Source organism: Peromyscus californicus, unplaced genomic scaffold (genome assembly GCF_007827085.1).
Source record: "Peromyscus californicus insignis strain IS unplaced genomic scaffold, ASM782708v3 Scaffold_7__1_contigs__length_154581171, whole genome shotgun sequence".
In the NCBI taxonomy this organism is placed as follows: Eukaryota; Metazoa; Chordata; class Mammalia; order Rodentia; family Cricetidae; genus Peromyscus; species Peromyscus californicus.
Genome location: NW_026294595.1, coordinates 15,070,180 through 15,090,089, shown reverse-complemented (window position 1 = coordinate 15,090,089; position 19,910 = coordinate 15,070,180). Strand labels below are relative to the sequence as shown.

The window sequence follows — 19,910 nt, the reverse complement described above, 5'->3', positions numbered from 1 at the left end:
TCCTGTAATGTCACAGGCAGTAGCCCACCCCTCGGCCCTGAGGTGGCACTCGAACAAAATGTGTGCCAATCTCTCTCACACAACCATCATGCCAGAAGCTCCCCCCCCCCCGCACTCCCCCCCCCCCGCCCATCCTAAGCACCTCCCAATTGACTGCCTATCTGACCCTCAGTCTGCAATAATCCAGGGAGACAGTTCAGGGAGGTGGGATCAGTTTCCCTGTGATGAGGCCTGGAGAGAGCACAGAGCTAGGGAGACTCAGTTGTGTTGGGATAGACTGATAGGACCCCTAGGACTGCACACAGGGTTGCTAGGAGAAAGCCAAGGAGCAAGCCTCCTTACTCACTTTTACCCACCTGCTTGGCAGTGTGCCTTTAAGACTGGTCCAACGGGTTCCTGTGCTGGCCCTCACTGAAACAGGGGACAAGGAGCTTGGAGATGAGAGTCAGGGCAATGACCTATCTGCCCATACCTGGAGACTTCTACACACTACACATCTAGCCTGCCCGCTTATATGACCCGTCTCTGTATCAGGGGAGGGCCAACTTCAGGAGGACTCGTTTGTCTTGTGAGGCTAGCTCTTCCTCCCTCTTCACGTGGTGCCGTGGCTCTGCCCTGCCCCGGAAACACCTGGCTGCCCAGAGCTGACCTCCTTGCACACTCCCTACGCTGGCATCTCATGCATGGCCCCCAGCAGGCATCTTACACTGCTTGGACAGACAAGAAGGGAACACTCCCCTCAGCCCTTCAAGGCCTGGTACACATCACTCGAAATAGGTTAAACAGCAGAGCTCTGGATTGTAGGAATTATCTTTTGTGGGAAACCAGAAACATGCTCTGGCTGAGGCTTGGAGGTGACTCACGTTGGGCAGGGCTGGGTTCTGGGCCCTGGATCCTGAGTTCCCACTCCCTGAAACCTGCTAACATCAGCCCCACCCGCCAACAGCCCTCCAGTCTGATCCTCCCTCAGAGTATTTTCTTGGGGCCCCCCACAGTGGCAAGTATGGCACCCTCCTGCCTTGTGACTCAGGGTTAACCTTGTTTACGATCTCAGCTTTAGCCTTAGGGAGACCAGAGAACTGGCCCAGGGCAGGAGACATATTACCACCTACAAGCCCCTGGGTGGGCTGAGACCTGCAAGGCCCCTAAACTATGGTGGTCATGAGGCAGTGGCTTTCCAGTCTCTGGAAGGTCCGTCCCACAGAGTCTGGGAGCCTACTAGGGAGGTTGTATTTGTGTATGTTGAGGACAAAAATAGTTACCCAGACTAGGACCCTCTCCCAAATGGAACCCTGGTAAAAAAGGAGTCATCGGCACACTGCTCACCCTGCTTTATTGCCAAAGTCTCGTAGGAAGTGAAGAGTGTCCCTATTGCTGCCAACATGGCTAGTGGCTGGGACCATATTCCAGAGGGCACCCACTGAGCCTTCCTGGTGGACAGGCTCCCCTGTCCAGGGCAAGAAGTGGCTGATGCCCACGCCCATGGCCGCTCCTGATGTCCAGCACCACTTTGGCATTGAGCAGAGGCCTGGGCCCCACAGCCCCGGAGGTTGGATAGTCAGGCTAGGAGACAACACAGCAACAGCTGTGACAGCGGCAGAATCGTGGACAGTGGCAGCAGGAGCAGCAAGGGAAGCAGCAGCAGTGGTGGGCAATGTCATCGCCACGCCCCACAGGCGGCAGGCCAGCATAAGTCAGTCCTGATGGACGCTGCCCACTGTTGTAGGGATTGCAGGGTGACTGCCAGGTCTGTTGGTTCTGCTCAGGAGCAGTGCCTTTGGTGCCCTTGATACCCTTGGGCCCTGGGGCTTCAGTAGTCTGCAAGAGGCCTGCTGGCTCTGGGGCACAGGTTCCTGAAGGCAGAGGCTGACTCTCAGAGGAGGAAGATGAAGAGGGACCCTCCTCTAACTGCTGCCCCAGGTCAGACCGCAGGTGAGCCCGAGGGATGCTGATGTGAGCGTATGGATTCTTCACAACCATCTCATGGGGGTCCATGGCCCAAGCTGCAGGGGTGAGCAGAGACACTTATATGGACTCAGGGAAGAGAAAAGCTGCTTGAGAGCCTATAGCCCAAGAAGACACCCATTTAGGAGGAGTCTGCCTTGTAAAGAGCCACATCACTGCGTGCAGATGTGGAGACATCAGAATATATGCAAGGTCTCTGTGTCTTGGAGGTAGACCCAAGTACCCAGTTGCCACCCTCCACCAAGTATCCAAGAGATGCTCCTGGATGCAGCTGGGAATGGGGATAAATGGCTAGGAGACACAGGTGAGTTGGTCCAAGGGAGAGTAGGGGCTGTCGGGAAGTCACCTCTCAGTCAGGTCAGTCACTGGGGCAAGGACTCACCTGCAGCAGCAGCAGCAGCAGTAGCAGCAGCAGCAGCAGCAGCGTGACTTCCTGTCCTCCAGCTCCAGGTCCCAGTGCCTGTGAGTAGAGCTACCAGCAGGTGCCTTTTCCCTCCTAGAGAGGGGTGGGGCCTTGGGGCGGAGCTCAAAGATGGGGTTCTCAAGATCCCAAGAGGCCTTAGCAACTGGAGCACAGCCGCCAGTCACCCCTCATTCCCAGATGGGTGGAGGCCAAGGTTTGGGCTCTAAGGGGCATTTGCCAATCTGGGGTGACTCAATCACGATTCATCTGAGCATGCTTTACCTCCTTGGGTCATGGCCCCAGAAAGGAAGTGGAGGCAGGCCTTCAGATTCTGGGGCCTTCAGAGGGGCTGGGGTTACCCAGCCATTGCTCACACCTCTACAGCTACTGTTCAGAGTTCCCCCTTGCCACCTATTGCCCATACCCAGCAGATACTGGGATGCTTGAGACTACTTACAGGATTGTCCACTTTCCTAATTAAAAAAAAAGCTTGACACAACTTTGTAGATACACTTTACTTATCGTACAATTACATGGACATCAGACACAAGTGACATTTTCAGCTTGTTTCTAAAACTGCAGTTTCCCTGTGTTGGTGAGTTGGGGTGAAGCTCCTCAAAGTTTTCTGTACCCCGCACCCATTCTTGGCCCTGGCACCCCTCTGCTTCAGTAGCTTCACCTCCTCACCCATAGGGGACATGAAGAATGACTGTGGGGCTCGGGGGACGGGGGGGGGGGGGACGGGACAATAGTTGCAAGTTTATGGGCCAACCAGTGGCCTCCTCTGGGTCTACACTACAGTGGGACGGCTTGGACCCCATTCCGGAAAACACCAGAAAAGGAGAGACCAAGTAGGGCAGGGACTGCAAGCCAGGGTGACTGAGGAGCCTGCTTAGAACCAGTCAGGCAGGTTGAGCAACTTAGCAAGTAGAAGGAAATGGGTCTGGGGGGAAACATGCTTAAGAGGTGGAAAACGGAGCTCTCTACGTTAAGAACCCTTAACCTTGCCCACTGCCCCTGTAGACTCCGCCCCTAGCCGCGAGCATGCGTAAATCCGGCCGAGGTGCCCAGTGGAAACTTAATTCCCCAGAAGCCTTCGCGCTCCAGGGTTTCCCAAAAGACCCGGTTTGGATGGAGCCTTGGCTTGCTCCGCTCAGCTCAGAAAGGCGGCTGGGACGGGGGAGGTGCGGCGGGAAGCTTATTCTACCACGAGGGCGTGGCTTCATTTCACGGGGCGGGACCTTGGGCAAAGGGTGGGGCCGTAGGTGGCCTTGCGCGCGGGCGGAGTGGGTGGGTAAGTGAGCAGAGCCCTCCCGGAAAGGGTGGGCCCATTCCTTTTTCTGGCCACAGCTACCTGAGTTACCCCAGCATGATGCCAGGATCCCACGAGACGCCTCCCCTCCACACCCCCGCACCTGACCCCTTCTCTCACCTGGTCTTGCTTGAAGGAGCCCTGATGTGCGCCCTTGGTTCCATAGAGCTGTAAATTCTGGCCCAGTTTTGGCTCCCCAGGAACACTGTTCCCTTCGTCTGGATTGTACAGAGAGGGACTGTGGCCTGAAGAAAATCTGGGTTGTCCAGAGTCAGGCACAGGACTCCGTGTTGGTCACAGGTATGCCACCATGCTGCATGGCGGCCATGAGATAGTAGAGAATGGCACTCTAAACACGTAGACACTCCGGTCACCAGCGTGTCCTTTGTCCTTTCCTCATGGAGGGCTCCCCTGAGGCAAAGGTGTAGTCCAGGTAGAAGAGGACCAGGTAGGAGGAGGAATGGGGCCTCTGCTGGGTGGGGTCAGTTTAGCACAGAACTGTGAGACATAGAAGCACGTGCTGACCTGATGCGATACAAGAAAGGGCTACTCCACCCTAGGCAGGTGAGTGTGCTCAGTGGGCTCTCCACCCAACCCGTGGACTGCCAGCCTGTCCAGGTATTTCCAACCCTCCACCTCCGGTCAGTGCACCGGCGTCTGAGCCTCCTTGTGACCGCCCCAGTCCCCTCTGTCCACTCCTCTGGTATCCGCTTTACCCCTTATCCCTTTTACTGTCATATCGCCCTTTTTGAGTTGATGAGTCCTGGGTGCAGTGTGGATACGTCAGTGAGTTGGAAAACTCCGGGCGTTCACACAGGGGGTGTGTCGAGGTTTGGAGTGAAAGGACCCTGCCCGTTCTGAGCTCGAAAGGTAGACGAGACACTGGTGGAACGCTAGGACCCCTGCTCGGGCATTGTGAGGCTCAATATGTGAGGGAGTAAAAAGCGAAGGTTTCCCTTGGAAAATTCGGCGGAGGGTTTGGCCCCTCGGAGTGTCAGCCAAGAAGGAAGGGAACGTTGGCGACACGGGGATCCTGATCCGCCCGTAGCTAGCTGGGAGGTCGACCCTGGGAGCAGACGCCAGGCCAGGAGTGGATCGAGGGGCGGCTAGGAGACTGGCCCCGCCCCGTGGACCCCGCGCGGGTCCCCAGACGGGGGGTGGCGCTGCGGGCGCGGGCGGGCGCCGCGCGCACTGCGGTCCCCGCGCCTCCGCCGCAGAACGCGCCACGCTCCGCACGCACCTGCCGCTGCCGTCGTCGCCGCTGTCGCCGCCGCCGCCGCGCCGAGCCTTGCGTCCAGCACCAGCGCTCGCGCCCCTGGGTGCCGCCTTCGCCCGCCATCGCCCGAGGTCGCCTCTGGAGCCGCGGGAGCTAGCGGAGCCGCTAGAGCCAGAGAGCCTAGGTGCGAGCGCCGCATCCGGGCCTGCCTTTGAGACAACCTCTGCTGCTGCGGCGGCGCAGCCAGGGAACGCCAGGCTGGGGCAGGTGAGCTGGGGGGGAGGGGCGGGGGTCAGACGCATCATTCCTTCCTGCTCTCATAGGGTCAGTCCTCCGGACCGTGAATCTGGCCTCGGAGGGCATGCTGGGGAGGGGGTTGGGTTCAGAATTCCGTGAAGGCTTGGATCCCACGGATGAGGTCAGGGTCAGAGGTCGGGCACCCTGTCCTTTGTGCAGGGTGGGGGTGAGGGCGCAAGTGAGGTGGGCCCCGTGCTGCCCTCACGCTGTCTCTCACCCGCAGCTCGGGCCTGGTGCAGGCCTCTCCATTGCTGTTGCCGCGGAGCCTGCAGCCCAGGTCCTCCGGCAGCCAGGGAACAGGCTAGCTGCCTTCCCTGGGCGCCCTGTCCTGGAGCCATGGGGCCCACCTAGCCCCTGCCTGCCCAGATGTCCCGGCCCAGGGACTGCTGACCTCTGCTGCAGGAGGAGGCCCCTCCACGCCCCCTTGCCAGCCTCAGCAGACAGAGACCCTGGGTGAGCCGCTGGGTGAGCCCCACAGCCCAAGACAGCCTCCCATACCCCCTTGCCCCCGCCTGCTCCCCCCTCCCCCTCCTCTTCCTCCTCCTCTTCGGACTGAACCAGATAAGCCATTGTGGCCACTGGGGGGGGCCCTGCCCCCCAACCTGTCACCCGCTGCCCCTTGCAGTCCACGGAGTAACCGGGGTCCTCACCAGGCCTGGCAGGACCAGGATGCAGCCCCTTCTCTTCCCCCACGGCCCCACCCGACACCCCCACCTGTGCCAACGTCCGGTCTGACTGTAGAGAGCCGGATGCCAGCTGACCCTGGGCCCGAGGTGGGCAGTGGATGGCCGGGCCTCCTCATGTCCTGCCTGAAAGGCCCCCATGTCATCCTCAAAATGGAGGCCATGAAGATTGTCCACCCTGAAAAGTTCCCTGAGCTCCCGGCGGCCACCCCCTGCTTCCCACCTGCACCCAGGCCCACTCCCACGCTGGCACCCAAGCGTGCTTGGCCCTCAGACACAGAGATCATTGTCAACCAGGCATGTGGGGGGGACATGCCTACCTTGGAAGGAGCACCCCACACTCCACCCTTGCCAAGGCGGCCCCGCAAGGGCAGTTCTGAATTGGGCTTCCCCCGGGTGGCACCAGTGGATGAGGTCATTGTAAATCAATATGTGATTCGACCTGGCCCAACAGCCTCTGCACCTTCATCATCTGGGCCCGCAGTAGCAGGTGAGCCCCTGGAATGCCCCACCTGTGGGCACACATACAACGTCACTCAGCGGCGGCCCCGTGTGCTGTCTTGCCTGCACTCTGTGTGTGAGCAGTGCCTGCAGATTCTTTACGAGTCTTGCCCCAAGTACAAGTTTATCTCATGTCCCACCTGCCACCGTGAGACTGTGCTCTTCACTGACTATGGCCTGGCTGCACTGGCTGTCAACACGTCCATCCTCAGCCGTTTGCCACCTGAAGCCCTGACTGCCCCATCCGGTGGCCAGTGGGGGGGTGAGTCTGAAGGCAGCTGCTACCAGACCTTCCGGCAGTACTGTGGGGCTGCATGCACCTGCCATGTGCGGAACCCACTGTCAGCCTGTTCCATCATGTAGTGTCCACCTGCCCACTACTGCCTGCCGGACCTTGCTCGCCGCTTCTTCAGGGAACTGGCCCTGTCCTGTTGCCCGCTGACCCTTTCTCGCCCACTGTGGCTTCTGGCCCTACCCTGCGTGGCATTGTCGCTGCAGCCAACTTTGCCATTAAAACTCTTTGCCAAAGTTTGCACTTGTCCACTGATTGAAGCTTACTCCTGTGGGCTATGCCCAGGCCTGGGCCCAGGGTAGGTTCCCAGGGCTGTAGCCCAGACAGGGTCTAATTAGGAGCTGCCAGAGGGCAGCCCAGCTCCATTCAAGGCTAGCCGGCTCTGCTTGTTGAAGGCCAAGCTGGGCCAAGTGTACTGCTCAGGAGGCCTGGGACTAGCTGTGAACACATTGGTGCAAAAGACTGTTAGTTGTGGCACATGGGGCTGTGCCCCAGCTAGGCAGACAGAACCTTCAGCTGTGTGTGGTGATGCTCACTGCTAATCCCAGCACTCGGGAAGCTAAGGCAGGATGGTGAGGTCAGCATGGGTTACACAGTGAGATCTTACCCTCTCCCCCCGGAGAAGTACCTTTCCTCTGGCCAAGGATATGGAAATGGCCTTTGATAGCATGAGTAGAGCCTTACAGCTGGCTGAGGTCATGGCAGGGACAAGGACCCAGCAGGTTGCTGTGTGGCTCTGGTCTGCCTGTGATTGGAGCAGGTACCACTGAAGGCTGAGGAGAGCTGACTGGATGGCAGAGATGGAGTAATGAGGACTGTGGTAACAATGGTATCAGTAGCAACTGTTTATTGAGAGCCATTCTTATGCTGGATAGAGACCGAAATATCCCACCACCTTGCACTGTGTCACTAGTAAGCCATGAGGTGGGCTGACCTTTGTCTTCATCTCCCAAGTGATATGAATTGCAGTCAATTAGAAACAGAGCTGGACCCTGGGCATTTGCAGGCTTCAGGGTCTGGATTGAACTTTGGTCCTTGCAGGACAAAGCCAATGTTGATCCCAGCTGCTCTGGGCTACCCTGTTTGGTGAGGGTCTTAGGTTGGGTGAGCTTTTGAAGGCTGGGTTTGTGCAGTGCAGGCCTCTCCTGCTAGCTACGGTGGCCTTCAGGGACACACCCCAACCTCTGTCTGGAACAGGTGAGGGTCCTGCAGCCCTTGCCTTCTCCTATAAACAATTACTGCTAGATCTCTGTTCACATTTGTGTTCACCCTCACCAGCTGGACCTCAGGAGCTGGTGTTATAACCCAGCCAATGCCTGTGGCTAGCAAAGTGCTTGTCCACGGCGAGCACATGGGGCTCCGTTCACAGCCCTTCTCGTTGGGCCAATCTCCTTCAGAGGCTGTCCTTGGCTTAGTGTCCTTGGCTTTAGCCACTATCTGGGCTGCAGGGGTGTGTAAGCACTCGGGCTGGCTCAGGCGCTTGGGCAGGCCTGGTCTTGGGACTGGTGATAGCAAGTCTTTGCTGATTACCAGACTCTGAGCATTGGCTTCAAAACTTGGCCAACATCCTAGGCTCTGCTTAGCGGCCGGAACGGTCTAGGAGCATGAAGAACACTCCTAGTAACATGAGTGGCATGAAGATGAGCACCAGCCCCAGCAGTTCTAATGCCAGCAGGCTCAGCAGTGATAGACGGCGGGCACATGGGCCACGTTCCCGCAGTGTCCACAGCCAGGTACCTAGGCTGGGAGGACAGGGTAGGAAGGGGAGGCAGCTCCGGCCTCCCACAGGCCCTGCCAGAAAACGCAGCCGGTAGCGGTGTTCTAAGGATCCCCAAGGCCCAGGGCCAGGGCGCAGGGGCGTGGTGGATGTAGCGGGCACTGGGCGCTGGGGTCCATCAGCTCTAAGCAGTTCCTCCTGCAGCTGACAGATCTCCCACTCTAGCATGGGTGTCTTCTGACGACACAGTGGACAGCACACACGGCCCAGGTCAGCTCTGGGGGTCATGCCTAACAGCTGGTGCAGGCAGCCCACACACAGGCTGTGACCACAGTTCAGCAAGGCCGGGTGGTGGTCATCAGTCCCGTAAGGCTCAGTGCAGATGGGGCATTCCTCCTCTGCCTGTCCCTCACCCTCTTCCTGCTCCTCCATAGTTGACAGGGCCCAGGCACCAGTTGGATCTCTGGCCCCCAGTTCAGGCTTACTGTCTGGAGTCCTGGCACCTTGGAGGGCCATGAGATTATCTTCTTCATCTGCTGGTAGCTGGCACAGTGGGTCCAGGAGCTCAGGACTCAAAGAGGCACGAGGTGAAGTGGTGGGTGCAGAGCTGGTGTCATCAGGCCCCAGGGTTGAACCATCAGAACAAAAATCAGGATGGGTGGATTGCGACTCCAGGGTGACAGCAGGGGTTGTTGGGGGGTGTGAAGGTTAGGTGGCCCTCAGGAGCCAGGCAGAGCTTGGTCTCCGGTCACTGGAGCACTGACCTCCTGATACACCTTTGGGCTTGCTGACCCCACTGGAAGTAAACTTCACTTGGATCCCTGCAGCGTCGTCAGCTCCTGGTATCCCAAGCCTAAGAGTGGTATTGGCCAGGCCTGGTCTCTGTTCCAGCAGTTGTGGGACAAAACAGAGGTTCCTCACCTCCCAGCTGCCCTCGGACCTGTCTGACTCCTCCAACAGGGTTTCTCTTTCCAGGGGTAGAGGCCCTGCCCATGGGCGGGCCAACTTGTATCACGCCCCCTCCACCTGCTCATTCTTCTAGCTCTTTGGGAAGGAAAGAATAGTGTGTTCCAGCACTTGGCTGGGACTTTCCAATGGCTCTCTGGGCCTGCTTGGCCATCAAACAGGGCATGACCTTGGCTGAGCTGTTAAGGTTTAAGATCAGACAGAGCCAAGGCCTGCCCTCTAACTCAAAGGGGACACCAGCAGGAACTTACACACCACACACCCAGGTGTAGTGTGACTCAAGCACAGGTAACTAATAAGGACATACGTGTACACAGCCTGTGCACATGCCCTGGAGAGGTCTCTGGCCACCACTAGCAGATGCAGATCATTCATGTCCCACCCACTACCCTCAAATCTAGAAGCAAAGAAGCAGGAGTAGCTACCCAGGCAGTTTACTGAAGATGTTTAAGGACCTGAAGACAGGCTGACTTCCATATTCTCAATGCTCAGTGGACTTAGCCCCTGGGAGGCCTCTCACCTGAGCCCCACAGATGCTGTGGGGTGAATGGAATAGCACCAGAGCAGAGGGGCAGCGCGGCCCTCACAGGACTCCAGGCCTCTTGGAGGCCTCAGCAGGACCCTTTTGGTATGGACCACAGTGCAGATCTGGGGCACATGGAAGGGACGGAGAGGAAACCAGGACTTACACTGGGGTTGGGGCTAAGTGTGGTCGAACACTGGGTTCCATGGAGTTTGGCTGTATTCAGAGTGCCCTCCTAGTCAGCTGGGGCCAAGAAGCCCCACCACGGGTCTAACAAGTGTTCTGGGATCAGAGGATAGGAGGTAACAATGGGCCCTCCAGACTCCAGCAGGTAGGTTCTCCAGTGCAGCTGTTAATGTGGATGTGAGCTAGCAAGCGGCTCCTCAGGCCCAGGTCTCAGTCTGGAAGCGCAGTGTCTGCTGGAGCCTGGCAAGGTAGGCAACGGCGTCTTGGTTGGAGAGTTGTCCTTCTTCTTGAAAAATGGATGTCAGGGCTTCCGCAACGTCCGTAGGCATATACTTAGCATTGCTGGAGGGGCAAGCCTCAGAAAGCTCAGTGGTCCTGTGGCCCCAACCCCCACTTCCCACCTCTGAAGGCTGGTCCACTCCTCTACACTCCCAAGCTGGCTTACCCTGCTAGGTAGAAGTAGGCACCCTGGCGATCCAGCAGCTCCCAGACAAGTGGCCCCCGCTCTCGGAGCCGGTGCTGCACATAGACCTTCTGCTCCTGCAGGGGTCAGAGGTTGAGTTTCAGCCATCCAGACTCCTGCCCCGTCTACAGTGAGCTACTCACCTGCTCCCGGGAGAAGGCTGGAACCAGGGTCAGGCAGCCCTTCTTCTCTAGCTCCTGCCACTCAGTCTGCCAGTAGAAGTCCTGATCCCGCTGGCGGCAGCCAAAGAACAAGAAGTTTCCTGGGGTACAGAGGGTGGCCCCCCGTCTGGATGCAGGGATTCAGCCAGACCAGTCTCAGTGGTCACACTGCCCCGGGACTCCTGTACTCACCGGTTTGGCCGTGGGCCACTCGCTCTTGAATGGCTGCTCGGAAGGGGGCCACACCAGTTCCAGGCCCCACCATGATAACGGGTGTGTCTGGTGTCTCTGGGAACGCGAAGCTCCCAGGCCGCACCCATAGAGGGACCCGGACAGGTCCTGTTGCAGAAGGGAGATGGCATGAAGGAGGTCAAAAGACAAGGTTGAGGTGCTCACTGGTGGGGCTTGAGCTCCTGGCAGGAGGCACAGGGGAAGCAGGAGCTTGAGGCCTCTCCCACCCCCAGAAATATGCATTACCTTGCTCAGGATTCAGAGATGCTAGCCAGGAAGAGCAGAGGCCACGGCGGGGCTCCTTGAGGCGAGTCTGGTACTGTACCACAGCCACAAGAATCTGTAGCCTCCTGGGATGAGCCTAGGGGCACAGTGAGGGCCTTGCCCTGCTAAACCACTCCTACCTGCTACCAACCCCACCCAGGGACGGTCCCTGGTAGAGAAACAGTCCCTGTTCAGAAGGCAGCCCCTGTCTGCAAACACCCTGTCCAGTCCCAGCTTTCCCACAGCCAGTCTTCAGTTCTACTCAAGAGTCCCTCACCAGCAGGGAGGAAGCAATGGAGAAGGCCCGTGGGCGGATCCGAGGGATAAGGTCCAAAAGGTAGTCTGGAGGAATGGCAGCGGCCGTGTGTGGAAAGTCACACAGCACCTGGATAGAGAGAGTCTTAGCATGGCGGTGGGGTGCTATGGCTCAAGGGCCCATACCCACCTACCTGCCCACTAGCCCACCTCCAAGATGGTCCTGCGGGGCCGATTACAGTACTCCCAGAGCTCTTCCTGACCTCTGGCAGAGCTGAATTCCAGCAGCTTCTCCCGCTCCAGCCCGTGTGGGGAAAGACAAGCCAAGAGTTCAAAGAAGGAACGGCGGGGCACGCTGGCAATGTCCAAGTACTGTGACACAAGATGCCACACAGTGCAGGGCTGAGGCAGCCCTGGTGGGCAATGGACACCTGCAGGAATGCCATGGAGACTTGGTGGGTAGGGACATCAGGGGGTGCCTTGGACCTTAAGAGGTGGTGCATCTCCCATACTCACCTGGCTCCTGTGGCTTAAGTATGAAAAACTGATTGGGGTCCAAGTGCAGCAACTGGCAGAACTGCTGGGTGTGGGTCTCCGAGTTAGAGGGCATAATTAACACGACATCGCCAGCAGCAAAACTATGTGGGAAAGCCACCGGGTGTGAGAAAGTGGTGTGGGAAGGGTAAAGGGGCTGAGGGGAGGGGCAGGGGGAGGGGAAGGGTAAAGGGGCTGAGGGGAGGGGCAGGGGGAGGGGAAGGGTAAAGGGGCTGAGGGGAGGGGCAGGGGGAGGGGCAGGGGGAGGGGCAGGGGGAGGGGAAGGGTAAAGGGGCTGAGGGGAGGGGCAGGGGGAGGGGCAGGGGGAGGGTGAAGGGACTAAGGAGATGGAAGAAAGTGAATATTCAGGGAGGGCTGGGGGTCTGTGTGTAGAGATATCCGAGCCACCGAGCTGCCTAGTCCTTGGCTCTGGGAGACCCTTCTGAATCCCTACCCACTGCCTACCTTTTTTTTCCCTGACCACATCAGCTTCCTAGGAACACGGGGGCACCCTGCCTGACTGCTTGAGGGCTTTGGCCCTTTACCTGATACTCGAGTCTGTAATGTCAAACTCAATCAGCCGAACATCCTGGAAATGTTGAGGACCAGTGACCCTCTGGTTGGTGACCACAGGAGCCAGGAAGGGCTGTAACTCTGATGGGGGCCTCTGAGGGGCTGAGCTGGCTATGTTTGGCTCCTCAGCCACTTCACTGGGGACCTCCTGAAGAAACTGGAAGATGAACTTGGAGGGCAAGCTGTGGGGGAAAGTGGAAATATCAGATGTGTAGGGCCACCCAACCATACCTCGAGGGAGTATTAACCAGCTCAAAGTCCCTGGGTACTCATACACCCAAGGTGCAGACTCACGGGACTCCAAGAGGAATCTCAGGAAAGTCGAGGGGCACTGGGTACAGACCCATTATCTTCTTCCAAAGGTCTCCCAGCCAGGGGTCAATGGCAGCATCAGGCCTAGGAGAGAGCACAGGCATTGGCCTCTGCTGGCCAGAGCCAAGACGGGTGCCGGAGAGGGGCACTGCAACCACCACTTACCCCAGCTCATGCTGGTCATCACCTAGACATGGGGGCAGGAGGGCACTGCCTCCTAGCTGCAGCAGCCTACGGTGTAGCTTCTTGGCCACGAAGTTGAACCTGTGGAGACAGCAAGACTGGCTGGAATAACCGACAGTGAGGACAGGTAGTTTAGCTGACCTCTTGAGCAGATCAAATAGTACAGGGCTTCCCTCAAGGGTTACTCTTCCTCAGCAGTGCACACTGGCAGCATCCTAGGAGGGAGTATTCAGTAGTCAGGGGATGAGAGATTGGAGCAACAAGGACAACAAATGGTAGGTTCCCTGATCTCAAAAAGGTGCCATGTGGAGGACAGTCTATTTATCAACCCATACTTCTGGAGTGACCTAGGCTCTGGATTCTTTGGCCAGGCCTCCAGTTACCATTTGAGAATGGGGAAGGGGACAGATAACCATGTTTTCCTGTAAGAGGATTTCCTTTCTTTGGTCTGTAAAAGACACACTGGTCCCTGCACCAGCTTGTCTTTTTGGCGACCACATCCATAGCTGGACTCCCTCCCACATGCTCTGTGCACCCACACACTACCAGTGAGCAAAATCTCTAGCAGAGCAAGGCCAGGCTGCCACCCATCTTCCTATTTTCTATTCTTGGTTTAGTGAGATAGGGGCCCACACTGAGGCCCAGGCTGGCCTGGAGACCCTGGCAGTCCTCATCTCAGGTGAGTGGGCCATCAAGCCCAGCTTCCACTGTGTGTTCTTTTTCTCTAAAGTGATTAAGAACCCTGCGATGCACACAGCTTTTTATGGTGCTGGAGTAGCCCTCAATGCTGGATGATACTGGGTCCCATGAAATAAGGAAGTGGCCAAAGTGCTCGTCCCAGGTACTAGCGATCTAGTCGCACCTTGGAGCAGAAATCCCTCATTCTCACCCCATGAAATAAATGGTGCAAACAGCACTGCTCGTATAGGGACACAGCCGTGCACAAAACCCTGCAAGAGAAAACCCATGAGCTGTCTCCTAACAAGCCACCTGAAGAAAAGCTGTCCATCTAAGTGCTCTTTTCAAGTTCTCAATACTTCACTGTAGGATTTGAACCTGTGAGGAACAGGGACAAATCAGATGTCATTGAACTTCACCATGTGTTGTAATGTAATGCTGGCTGGTCTGAGCTTCATCATGCCCTGAATTACGTGGTGGTACTCTGCCACCCTGTTTCTCCCCCAACTGTGGTCTCCTCTGTGCCCAGTCCTTGTAAGGATTAGGGTGCCTACCAGGGGCTATCTGTGGATAAGGTTGATCAGCTAACACAGTGCAGAGACACATGGTCTACAGTGGATGGGCACTTGGGGGCTCAGCTGCCTGTCTCATTTCTTGCTTGATCTTGAGAACTATCCCTATCTGGCCAGCATGTCCACCCTCTACTCACTTGGCATATGAGGAGTCCCCGAGGCCTAGGACAGCAAAGTCCATTTGACAGAGGGAGGTGGACAGCAGGCTCTTTCGGAATATGAACCTCCAGAAGTTCTGTAAACCATAGGAAACTGTGTTAGGACCCCCGTTCAGGCCAGTTTTCTGTCTGTCTGTCTGAGGCCCCAGGAGGGAGAGGATGGTGTAGAAGACCATTAGAGCCCAGAAGTGTACATTGGCCAGAAAGTGGACCTTTCCTTTCCATGGTGCAAATTACAGACCAGGAACCTGCACACAAAGAAAACTTATCCTAACTGTGTAAGTATTTCTCATAAATGGTGACCTGTAGCTCAACGCCTCATGCTGTAAGTAGTAATCTAGTTACTACAGCAACCTGATGCCCCCTTGCAGTATACTCAATAAACTATTTTTCCTGTTCTGGTCTAAGGGGTGAATTCACTTACCACCCACCAATTGCTTCCCTATTACTGTAGTGGTGGGCCAGCCAGTCCACTTCAGAAGGGATGGGCCAGACAGAAGTCCTGACTGAAGTCTTCTGGGTGAAAAAGGGAGATGGGGAGTGCCCTGACTCTCTAAAGGTGTCGACTTACTGGTTCATGCCCTCGAACTCTGCGTTTGCACTGACCTTTCCAGTTTGGTGACTATTGCTGAGAAGCCAGTGCTACCTACTTGTTGCCCTCTGTCCTGTTGGCCATCAGGTCATGCTGTTTGTTCCCAATAGTTAAACCCACATTCTGTGAGTGACCCTTTGTAGGCATGTGGTCGCTGTCTCAGGCTGCAGTCTTGTCCTTTCATCACTTACCTTCCACTGGAGTCTTCACACCAGCAGATTCATTCATTCGTTCGTTCGTTCATTCATTCATTCATTCTCTCTGTGTGTGTATGTGTGTGACCTATTTGTACTTGGAAGCTGATGAAAAAGCTCTAAGACATGCCTGTCCTACAGTGGGTTTCACCAGCAGGGGATAGGCAGAGACTCAGTTATCTTCCAAACACTCCAATGTGTTTTAAAGATCAGGGCAGAGAGGCCAAGGCCTTCCTGTTCAGCAGTCAGTAAGTCACTGAGGAACCATGCCCCTGCATGTGTTTTTGAGCTTTGGATCTGTAGCCTCTTCAAAGGTTTCCAGTTCCTGTTGTGATTGAGTCAGACACTACTGACTCCTGCTCTTATGTGGGGGGTGCTGGGTACCTTATTTGTCCATAGACCAGAACACCTCAAACCTGAGGGAGATCTCTATTCCCTCAACTCACCTCCTTGGCACTTTCTTAGTTAATTTTTATTAAATTCTTTATTTTGAAGGCATAGTTTTGTTCGAGACCAGTTTGAGGCTGGCCTCAAACTCAATAGTCCTTCAGCTTCAACCTCTGGAATGCTGAGATTACAGTTGAATGCTACCATATCTGGCTGATATTTTTTGAACAGTGAGACACTTGTCATGTGGGTGAGGGCAGCCTTGAACTCCTGATCCTTTTACTTCAGCTTCTCCAGTGTTTGAGACTATAGTCTCTGTCCACATACACTGCTCTCCTTAATAATCACCCTAGGGACACCTACAAGACTGGTCTTTATTCTACTTCGATTCACCTTTGATGGCTGCTACCCCTCTCATGACTCCTACCTTTTTTTTTTTTTTTCAAGACAAAGAGTTTCTCTCTGTACCTTTGGAGCCTGTCCTGGAACTCACTCTGTAGCCCAGGCTGGCCTTGAACTCAGAGATCCGCCTGCCTCTGCCTCCTGAGTGCTGGGATTAAAGGCGTGCGCCACCACTGCCCGGCTGACTCCTACCTTCTTACTGACCTTTGGGAAGGGGGAACTCCTGTCTGACCATGACCACGCTAGATGGCAGTCCTGGAGGAAACAAGAAGCTTGAATTTTTTTTTCACAATTTTATTTTGGCTGCTTCAACAGTGACTCTTATGTCAGGACCCTCCTACTACTACACAGCTAACTGCAGCTCCTCTGGATATCTTCTGGCACCTGCCCAACCTGATCCACTCACTCTACAGGTGGAACTACAGCATATCCTGTTTCCTGTGTTGTGATTCTGTCCTTCCTCATCTCCTAGATCCTGCTGATGACTCTATCTTTTTGGCCTCTCTGGAATGAGCATGCTTTATTCTGCCTTGCGTCCCACCCAGCTCAAATGATGTGAGCATCTTTGGCTTGTGGTGGTGCATTCTCCAGCCTTGTCCTTGCCACCTGCAGACACGTGGTGGTCTTGCTATAATGCACAGGGCTACTGTGTCACTTCCATGGTTTCTATAGTTTTCATCTTAAACCCACGTGTTTCACTGTGGCCACCCAGGCTTTTTTTGTTGTTGTTTTTTGTTTTGTTTTGTTTTTTGAGACAGGGTTTCTCTGTATAGTTTTGGTGCCTGCCCTAGATCTCACTCTATAGACCAGGCTGGCCTCAAACTCACAAAGATCTGCCTGACTCTACCTCCCCAGTGCTGGGATTAAAGGCGTGTGCCACCACCACCGCCTGGCTTGCCACCCAGGTTTTTTGAATGAACCTTTCTTCCTTCCCTCTTTCTGCCAGCAGTCTGTGGCTGGGAAATCCTCAACTTTCTGCCCTTCACACAGGTTGCTTCTCACCACCACTTGCCCCTGCCTTCTATTTATTTATTTTGGAGACAGGGTCTCACTATGTAACACTGGCTAGCATGGAAGTCACTATGTAGACCAGGTTGGCCTGGAACTCACAGAGCTCCGTGTGCCTCTGCCTCCCAAGTGCTAGGATTAAAGATGTGCTCCTTTCTTCCAAAAAGTTGTGTCCAATTCCATGACCCCCTCACTCCCGGAACATCTGACATCTGGTATTTTCCTGGTAATTGGCCATTAAACCTGTTGTTTTTACCACTGAGCTCCATGAAGGAGAAATGTGTCTTCTGTGTCCCAGATGATGCCAGGAATATATGTGCTTGAAAAAAAAAAAAAAAAGAATGAGCCGGGCGGTGGTGGCGCAGGCCTTTAATCCTAGAATTCGGGAGGCAGAGCCAGGCGGATCTCTGTGAGTTCGAGGCCAGCCTGGACTACCAAGTGAGTTCCAGGAAAGGTGCAAAGCTACACAGGGAAACCCTGTCTCGAAAAACCAAAAAAAAAAAAAAAAAAAAAAAAAAGGTTTTCTGAATGTTACAAATCTTGAACTTCAATACATGACTCAGACCAGATTCCTATGTAGGTCTGGGAAAACAAATAAAATAGCTAAAATAGTAGAGATCAAGGCTACTGAGTGGCTCTTAAGAGCTATTTCTCTCCCCAGATCCATTCAAAGAATACTTCTCAAAGTCTCCTCTCATGTACAACATGCACTGAAAGGCAGCTCTTTCCTGTGCATTTTGGGGCTCTCACAGCAATGAAAACGGGGTGAGGGTACACATCAGGCCAGCCTTACCTTCATGTTGTCAGGAGGGTCTCCTTGGCCTGTGGTCGCACAAACAAATATCACCAGGGGCTCTCTAATGAGATTCGCCTCAAGGACAAGACACGGGTATGTGTAAGGTCTCTGACCGCCCTGATCGGTCCCCTCCCTGCACCGCTCCCCACCCCCTCATTCATCTATGATAACAGTAAAGTGTTTGGAGAATTATTCCCAGTGACTACCAGGCCTCCTCTTTCACAGGCTTCAGCCTCGTGCCAAGCCTCCCTTTCCCCTAAAGCCGCCTGGGGCCGAAGGGCCGCACACTAACGTCCTCCGTTGGAGGACGCGAGGTCCGGTGGAGGGTCTCCGCCGTCACACCCGAGCCTCACCACCGCATAAGAGTCCAGGGCCTGCACGCGGCAACCTAGCCGCCGGCGCCGGGCTTCGCGGCCCAGCCTCTCCGCCTCATCCTGGGCTGTGCCAGTCTGGCTGCCGAAAAGCACAAGTAGCTGCGGAACCTGCATTACTGCACACGCCGGCCAGAACCGTACACTCCACTAGCTTCCCCTTTCCGCTATCAACAGGAAATGACGCATTCAGGCTGCGCCAGCGCGAGGTGGGTGGGACGTGGGTGGGCGGGGATAGCGTCTAGGCCGACCGCCGGCGTTCCCTAGCATCCCGTTCCGGGTTCAGGCTCCGGGTCTGGAGAGCGGCGCAGCGCCGGGGCCGGGGTCCAGGCAGGGCTGGGCCGCTTGTTGCCTCGCATGTGCAGCGGCGGCAGCAGGCGGTAGCCAGGCCCGCGGACGAAGTGGGCACGGCCCGGTGCGAGGCGCCGTCGGCCGGCCGCTGGCCGGCATTGAACAGGCGCGATGTTATTCTCACTGCGGGAGCTGGTGCAGTGGCTGGGCTTCGCCACCTTTGAGATCTTTGTGCACCTGCTGGCCCTGTTGGTGTTTTCCGTGCTTTTGGCACTACGAGTGGACGGCTTGGCCCCGGGCCTCTCCTGGTGGAACGTATTTGTGCCCTTTTTCGCCGCCGACGGGCTCAGCACCTACTTCACCACGATCGTGTCGGTGCGTCTCTTCCAAGATGGGGAGAAACGACTGGCTGTACTGCGCCTCTTCTGGGTTCTCACAGTCCTCAGCCTCAAGTTTGTCTTTGAGATGCTGCTGTGCCAGAAGCTAGTGGAGCAAACTCGAGAGCTCTGGTTCGGCCTGATCACGTCTCCGGTCTTCATTCTCCTGCAGCTGCTCATGATCCGGGCTTGTCGCGTCAACTAGCCTCGTGCAGGGGCTGGAAATGGAGCACTGCGCAGCTGGAGTGCTAGATCTCCCAGTCCAGATCCTACTTGGCACCACTGGAGGAGCTTTGGTCAGAAATCAGTGTCTGCTTGTGCCCAGTTTACTGTCCAGTTTTTCCTATTTCTAAGATTGTTTCCTCAGCAAAACTTAAAAGTGAAGCCTCGGTTATTAAAATTCATTTCCTGTTATTTATGCGCTGAGTTGCCAGACAATACTGAACTTCTCTGACATTTGGAAACTGCATATAAGTAAAATATCCTGATAGGCCCTGAAAATTTCTCATGGTGATGTACCCCTTTGTAAATGAGCTTGTTGATTCAGCAGCACTGACCTCAGAGCTTACCCCTCCATCGGTCCAGGCCAGACTTCTCTATACGATTGATGATGTGACAGAGCTTGCATCACTTTTCTGTGTCCTGGGGAAGATTAGCCTTTTCTTCACTCCATCCCACATAGAGACTGTTGAAAAAAGGCATGAGTAGGACTTTATGTGATTATCTGCAGTCTGAGAAAAAACTCTGGTCTCAAGACCTTGCTTGATTTCCTGGCCCAACAGATTGCAGTTTCACGGAGTTTCCTACCACCTTGTGGCAGGCATCATTAGTACACCTGAGACAGACAGATCTCCCAAAGGGACCAAAGACAGGAATAGGTGCTCACGTGCTTGTGGAAATGGATACTTGCACATAAGAGCTTGTGAACAGCTTGAGTTTATTGACCTAAGGTCTCTGATTTTATGTCAGTCGTGCCAAATGATACCATTTTGCTGAGATGGAAAAAAATGTTTCTTGAAATCAACAATATATACCTAGACATCTCAA

At 55.5% G+C, this 19,910-nt stretch overlaps 5 protein-coding genes across 10 annotated transcripts; 2 read left to right on the top strand and 3 right to left on the bottom strand.

Moving 5' to 3' along the window:
* Positions 1-1,316: 1,316 nt before the first annotated feature.
* On the bottom strand, positions 1,317-3,907 carry Cysrt1 (cysteine rich tail 1). 3 transcript variants are annotated; one of them, XM_052725158.1, is made up of 3 exons: positions 3,801-3,907; positions 2,348-2,531; positions 1,317-2,003 (listed from the first exon to the last, which is right to left on the bottom strand). In XM_052725158.1, the coding sequence occupies exon 3, from the start codon at positions 1,993-1,995 to the stop codon at positions 1,564-1,566; it is 432 nt and encodes a 143-aa protein (XP_052581118.1). In that variant the 5' UTR covers positions 1,996-2,003; positions 2,348-2,531; positions 3,801-3,907; the 3' UTR covers positions 1,317-1,563. The 3 variants fall into 3 exon arrangements, with proteins under 3 accessions (XP_052581118.1, XP_052581119.1, XP_052581120.1); XM_052725159.1 differs by having other exon boundaries at positions 2,348-2,461; positions 3,801-3,905; XM_052725160.1 differs by having other exon boundaries at positions 2,348-2,425; positions 3,801-3,905.
* Positions 3,908-5,047: 1,140 nt separating this feature from the next.
* On the top strand, positions 5,048-6,908 carry Rnf208 (ring finger protein 208). Its single transcript, XM_052725157.1, has 2 exons — positions 5,048-5,163; positions 5,417-6,908. Exon 2 carries the CDS (start codon positions 5,943-5,945, stop codon positions 6,738-6,740), a length of 798 nt encoding a protein of 265 aa, XP_052581117.1. The 5' UTR covers positions 5,048-5,163; positions 5,417-5,942; the 3' UTR covers positions 6,741-6,908.
* Positions 6,909-7,501: 593 nt separating this feature from the next.
* Positions 7,502-9,647, bottom strand: LOC128100706 (RING finger protein 225). The gene has a single exon (XM_052723243.1). It carries the CDS (start codon positions 8,900-8,902, stop codon positions 8,249-8,251), a length of 654 nt encoding a protein of 217 aa, XP_052579203.1. The 5' UTR covers positions 8,903-9,647; the 3' UTR covers positions 7,502-8,248.
* A 123-nt stretch (positions 9,648-9,770) lies between these two features.
* Positions 9,771-18,359, bottom strand: Ndor1 (NADPH dependent diflavin oxidoreductase 1). 4 transcript variants are annotated; one of them, XM_052723240.1, is made up of 14 exons: positions 18,178-18,359; positions 17,822-17,899; positions 14,425-14,522; positions 13,020-13,118; positions 12,837-12,938; positions 12,515-12,724; positions 11,952-12,073; positions 11,646-11,866; positions 11,458-11,565; positions 11,163-11,277; positions 10,878-11,024; positions 10,668-10,786; positions 10,507-10,601; positions 9,771-10,403 (listed from the first exon to the last, which is right to left on the bottom strand). In XM_052723240.1, the coding sequence occupies exons 1-14, from the start codon at positions 18,310-18,312 to the stop codon at positions 10,259-10,261; spliced, it is 1,794 nt and encodes a 597-aa protein (XP_052579200.1). In that variant the 5' UTR covers positions 18,313-18,359; the 3' UTR covers positions 9,771-10,258. The 4 variants fall into 4 exon arrangements, 3 of the variants coding, with proteins under 3 accessions (XP_052579200.1, XP_052579202.1, XP_052579201.1); XM_052723242.1 differs by having other exon boundaries at positions 17,822-17,850; positions 18,178-18,277; XM_052723241.1 differs by lacking the exon at positions 17,822-17,899.
* Positions 18,360-18,457: 98 nt separating this feature from the next.
* On the top strand, positions 18,458-19,910 carry Tmem203 (transmembrane protein 203). Its single transcript, XM_052723245.1, has one exon. The coding sequence runs from the start codon at positions 18,658-18,660 to the stop codon at positions 19,066-19,068; it is 411 nt and encodes a 136-aa protein (XP_052579205.1). The 5' UTR covers positions 18,458-18,657; the 3' UTR covers positions 19,069-19,910.